Source organism: Capra hircus, chromosome 22 (genome assembly GCF_001704415.2).
Source record: "Capra hircus breed San Clemente chromosome 22, ASM170441v1, whole genome shotgun sequence".
In the NCBI taxonomy this organism is placed as follows: domain Eukaryota; kingdom Metazoa; phylum Chordata; class Mammalia; order Artiodactyla; family Bovidae; genus Capra; species Capra hircus.
This window is the reverse complement of record NC_030829.1, coordinates 656,888-662,887: the sequence shown is the minus strand read 5'-3', so window position 1 is coordinate 662,887 and position 6,000 is coordinate 656,888. Positions and strand designations below refer to the sequence as shown.

At 44.1% G+C, this 6,000-nt stretch overlaps 1 protein-coding gene across 1 annotated transcript in view; it reads left to right on the top strand.

Moving 5' to 3' along the window:
* The window catches only part of LANCL2 (LanC like 2), an 84,341-nt gene continuing 79,903 nt past the window's right edge, over positions 1,563-6,000 (top strand). Inside the window, exon 1 of the mRNA XM_018038267.1 lies at positions 1,563-1,878. Coding sequence (XP_017893756.1) covers positions 1,690-1,878 — 189 coding nt within the window. The 5' untranslated portion in view covers positions 1,563-1,689. The remainder of the gene's footprint in view (positions 1,879-6,000) is intronic.

Sequence of the window (6,000 nt, the reverse complement as noted above, 5' to 3'; positions counted from 1 at the left end):
TCCTCCTTTTCCTCTTTGGAACAGTTCCTCAGAACTATCTGAGAGGCTGCCATCACAGGCTATAGTCCTCAGTACGGCCATGGAATAAAATGTAATTGTCAACCTTTAGACTGGGCATTATTTTTATTTTCAGTCAACGAGGGGTAGAGAGAGGGCAAAGGTCACTAGGCCTAACACACCAAAGCCAGCAGTGGATGTTTCTGCTGCACATACCTGTGGTGTCAGGGTCTAAATAACTCAGGCTTTGGGAAACATCTGCTGTGTGTTATTTTGCCTAGTAAAGTCCATGAGGTGGGAGAGGGATGGCTCCTAAGAGAGATGAGTCGCAGCAGTTAGGGGACTGAATTTCCTACATGAGTTTGAGCAAGCTCTGGGAGATGGTAAAGAACAGGGAAGCCTGGCCTGCTGCAGTTCACGGGGTCTCAAATAGTCAAACACGACTGTGTGACTGAACAACAACAAAAAGGTATCACAATTCAGGAGTAGTTAGAAAATGTCCTCATTGAGGTTGAGAGAAAGATGGACACTGGGACAAAGAAATGAAGCAGGAAAGTGGAGTGGGCCTTCAAGACATCCTGGTATATCAGTTCTGTTTCCTTGAACACTGACGATATATGCTTATGCTGAGTAATACCTTTACAATGATCTTCTCCTACAGTGGAGTTTTCCATGATCATCCTATGGGTAGAGGCTGTTTAACCTGTTTATCATAGTACAGTTCAGGGGAGACACCTGGACAGGCAGGAGTGGGAAGCCAGGCTACAGAGAGGCAGAATAGAGCCTTTACTGTGGTAGATATTGTTTTCCTCTATCATGTCACTTTTGATGTATTAATGTATACCTTTTTTAGTTTCAGAAGAGTATTCATATCATGCTAAGCTATGCTTACTTTTCTCACTAACTTGGAATCTCCAGGGCAGAAATTCTCTTTTGTCATCACCTAGTACCATCTGGCATTCAATCATGTTTAAATGGATACAAAAATTAAAAAATGAAATAATGGAAAAATATATTTCCCTCGAGGAGAAATCGTGACATCTATAACATCTATTGAGCTTCAAATAATTAAGGAAACAAGAAGAAGAAAAGAAGAGAACCCGTAAAGACTGTTAACTATGTTGTGATCATACAACTGCAGATTTACTTGCTCGTGTCCTTTATTACACACGTTATGTTCCTGGGCAATTTAGCTAATACTGAAGGAACTTTCGGGTCAATGAAATGTTTAGGTGATTAAGATGCTTTCACATTTCCTGCTGTTACCTAAGATATTCGTTTATTCAAAACAAAGGGGCTAACCTAAAAGAAGAAAAAAAAAAAAAGAAAGGCGTTGGCTCCTCCTCCAGACCCCCCCAACGGCGGGATGACAGGGAGGGACCGCGCCCTCCCCGGAGACGCTGTCCTCGCGGCGCCGCCGGCCGGCTGGAGCCTCCTCCTCGGAGGGGACCCCGTACCGCGGAGCCTTGGTGACTGCAAGGCGCCGCAGCCTTCCCGGGGGCCCATCCTCAGACAGGTCGGGGCGGGACCGGGCGCCGGCCACGGCCACGTGTATGCGCGGCGCGGCGCATCCGCCGCTTTCCTGGGAATTACCGCCGCCCGCCGTGGCCGGGCCAAGCGCCTCTGAGGAGGCTTGTCCCAGCTCGCTCGCCGTACCGCGCGGCCCCGCGGAGGGCAGGGCGCGCGGCCGACATGGGCGAGTCCATGTCCCGGAGGCTCAAGTTGCAGCTGGGCGGGGACGCAGATATGGAAGATCGGGCGTTCCCCAACCCTTTCCCGGACTACGAGGCCGCCGCCGAGAGGCAGGCCGAAGAACCGCCATGTTCTCGCACCCCGCTCTCCCCCGAGGAGCTCGGCCTCCCTTTCCACAGCGACGGGAAGGTGAGTCGGCGACACGCTGCTAAGCCCGTGAAGCACCAGGCCCGGAGGGGAGGGGCGGGGGCGCCAGCGATGGTAGAGTCCAACTGCCGCCCCCTCGTCGGGCCCACGTCACCCGCCGGCGCCGCGCGCACGTCACGCTCCCGCGTCGTCTGGGTCACGGCCTGACCCGGGGGACGCCAGGGACGTGAGAGGCTCAGCCTAAGGGGGCCGGGCAGGGGGCCGCGTGGCCCTGGAAGGCTGCGAACCTCTGTGCTATTAGTCTCTTCCCTCGTGGTCGGCGCCTCCTGGCTCCTCCTGCCAGTCCGCTAAAAAAATAGTCACAACCTGAAAGGAGTGTTTATTTGATGACAGTGTTTAGGACTTCAAGCCAGGGAGACAGCGTGTCATGTAGCCCTGAGAAACTGCCGGAGAAGGCCGGAGAGGGAATTAGGATATATTTAAGTTTGTAACAAGGCTCCAGGCAGTTTGCACATCAAAGTTTATTGTTAATTAAAGAAAATGGATAATCTCAAATTAAGGAATTTACTGTGAGTGGGAAGATGCAGGAGTGTGGGGTTTTTGAAGTCTTTCCTGTCCTGTGCATGTCAGCTATCTGAGGCCAGCATCCTGGTTTTTTTTGATTTCTCACATGCCTCCGAGCTCCTCAGCACTGAGGCTGAGGGTCGGGGGGTGGTGGCATCTGCTGAATAGCAGGCATTGTTTTCTGTTTTGGGAGTCCTCATTCGCATTTGGAAGCCCCAAAACAATGATGGCTGGACATGTGTTTACTGATGTGGTAGGAAATGTTTCTTTCACAGTCCCTTTCCATGGTTGGAAATTCAACCATATGTGAGAGACTTCATGACTTTTTTTTTTTTTGTCCCGCCACTCTGGAAGGATGTCTGAGATCAGAAGAAAGTTCCTGTTGATATGTCGCTCCAGGTGTTAAATTCTGGATTAGGCCCATTGATAGACAATAGAAGATTCGCTGGATCCTCTACCTTCTAATCTATTAGGATTCAGGAGATATTTCCTTTGTTGCATCTTCCCATACCTAGAATACACTGTTACTGTTATGGAAAGCATACAGATCTCTATTTTTTTTTTTTTTAATCAGTTGCTTTAAGTCACAGTTACGTTTTTTGGAGGCCTGGCTACACATCTAAGAGAGGGCAATCTTATAAAATAGACATAAGCAATTTGGCTAGTAACCTTGACAAAGTCAGTGTAGCAGAGAGACAAAAGCATAAACAATTTGGAAACAACAAATTAAAACATTTATTAATTTAATGAGTTGTAATCCGGTTGCAATAACCATTAAGCCCCTAGGAGATCCAGCTGGAGAAGCCAGATCTTGGCAGGATCAGGCAGAGAGAAAAAGATAAATGTTTTATCTTTGTTTACAAAGGCATACTTTGTCAACCTGTTGTAGGTCACAGCATAAGAGAAAAAAATTTACTGGAAAACAGATTCAAGTTAGTATGTTTTCTAAAGTCAAAGATGTAAATCATAATTCATAAGTTCATTTAGTTTCATATAGTTGATTCCTATTGATCTGCATGAAGTAATCAGTTTTTCCATTAGTTTGTAACTTGTTACCCAGTTTAGTGGCAGATGGCGACTGTAGCCATGAAATTAAAAGATGCTTACTCCTTGGAAGAAAAGTTATGACCAACCTAGATAACATATTCAAAAGCAGAGACATTACTTTGCCAACAAAGGTCCGTCTAGTCAAGGCTATGGTTTTTCCTGTGGTCATGTATGGATGTGAGAGTTGGACTATGTAGAAAGCTGAGCGCTGAAGAATTGATGCTTCCGAACTGTGGTGCTGGAGAAGACTCTTGGGAGTCCCTTGGACTGCAAGGAGATCCAACCAGTCCATTCTGAAGGAGATCAGCCCTGGGATTTCTTTGGAAGGAATGATGCTAAAGCTGAAACTCCAGTACTGTGACCACCTCATGTGAAGAGTTGACTCATTGGAAAAGACTGATGCTGGAAGGGATTGGGGGCAGGAGGAGAAGGGGATGACAGAGAATGAGATGGCTGGATGGCATCACTGACTCAATGGACGTGAGTTTGAGTGAACTCTGGGAGTTGGTGATGGACAGGGAGGCCTGGCGTGCTGGGATTCATGGGATCGCAAAAAGTCAGACACGACTGAGCGACTGAACTGAACTGAACTGAACTTAGTGGTATTAAGGCTATCAGAAACACATTTGTTTATTTGTTTCAAAGTTCTTTTTATGAGTTTTCTTGAAAATCTTCATTTTGTAAAGGCAGTGTAAAATTATGATAGTCTCTGAAGGACAAAACTTAAAATAGCATAGTTAAAGATTTGAGTACAGTGTAATTAGGAAATTTGGATATGTTTGTATAACCACTAGAATTATGACTGGTAGCATTATATCAGGACATATCAGATGTTAAGTATTTCATATAAATTTTGGAATATCTGTATTAATGATATTTATCCATACATTATAACCTAAAGTTCACCTTCAATCATTTGACATTACTTTTGAATTAAAAATACCAAATAAACGTAATTTAACATTTGTCTCTGAGGTGTTTTGGAGATGTTTCTTCGAAGCATCTATCTCCGAGTCAGCTGGAAGCTAAAACAGCTTAGTTAGATTTTGATATTTGGGAATTTTGTTAGAAGTATAAAAAATGTTTTAAAACACAGTATCATAGGTCACCGAAAGAATACTTATTCAACCAAAATCATAAAACAATTAAGGGAAAACAAATAGAGATCACTTAAGGTTGCACAAACTCACACAATTTATTATTAAAAAGGAGCACTTCTCCAGAAATCCAGTTCCACTCCTGCACTAGTTTACTTAACAAAATGCATTTAGTCAACTTTAATCTAAATTTAGATAATCCTGGATATGGATAAAATCTTTTCCTTTTTCTTTCCAAAACCTCTCAACACTTTCTGTATTCAGCCTGTCTCTCATTTTCCATCTAAATAAAATCAACCAGCTCGTACTTTCTTTTTCCTCAATAAAATGTAATTTCATTTTTTGTGTCTTCTTTCTGAAAACATATATTCCATTTCTTACTGTATACTGAAAGTTACTGTATCATTTCTCCTAGGTTTTTAATTCCATGTTTAAATTAGAATCCTCAACTCTTAAAACCTCAATTTTAGTAAAGGTAAGAAGTAAGCAGTTATGAACTGTCTTACATTGGCATTCTGTAGATAGGTGTATAAACACCAGTGATAATTTCTAAAAACATTTGTTTTCTTATAGAGAACATCTCAGTTCAGTTCAGTTCAGTCGCTCAGTCGTGTCCGACTCTGCGACCCCATGAATCGCAGCACGCCAGGCCTCCCTGTCCATCACCAACTCCCGGAGTTCACTCAGACTCACGTTCATAGAGTCAGTGGTGCCATCCAGCCATATCATCCTGGGTCATCCCCGTCTCGTCCTGCCCCCAATCCCTCCAGGCATCAGAGTCTTTTCCAATGAGTCAACTCTTCGCATGAGGTGGCCAAAGTACTGGAGTTTCAGCTTTAGCATCATTCCTTCCAAAGAAATCCCAAGGCTGATCTTCTTCAGAATGGACTGGTTGGATCTCCTTGCAGTCCAAGGGACTCTCAAGAGTCTTCAACACCACAGTTCAAAAGCATCAATTCTTCAGCACTCAGCCTTCTTCACAGTCCAACTCTCACATCCAAACATGACCACAGGAAAAACCATAGCCTTGACTAGATGAACCTTAGTCGGTAAAGTAATGTCTCTGCTTTTGAATATACTATCTAGGTTGGTCATAACTTTTCTTCCAAGGAGTAAGCGTCTTTTAATTTCATGGCTGCAATCACCATCTGCAGTGATTTTGGAGCTCCCAAAAATAAAATCTAACACTGTTTCCACTGTTTCCCCATCTATTTCCCATGAAGTGATTGGACTGGATACCATGATCTTCGTTTTCTGAATGTTGAGCTTTAAGCCAACTTTTTCACTCTCCTCTTTCACTCTCATCAAGAGGCTTTTGAGTTCCTCTTCACTTTGTGCCATAAGGGTGGTATCATCTGCATATCTGAGGTTATTGATATTTCTCCCGGCAGTCTTGATTCCAGCTTGTGTTTCTTCCAGTCCAGCATTTCTCATGATTTACTCTGCATGTAAGTTA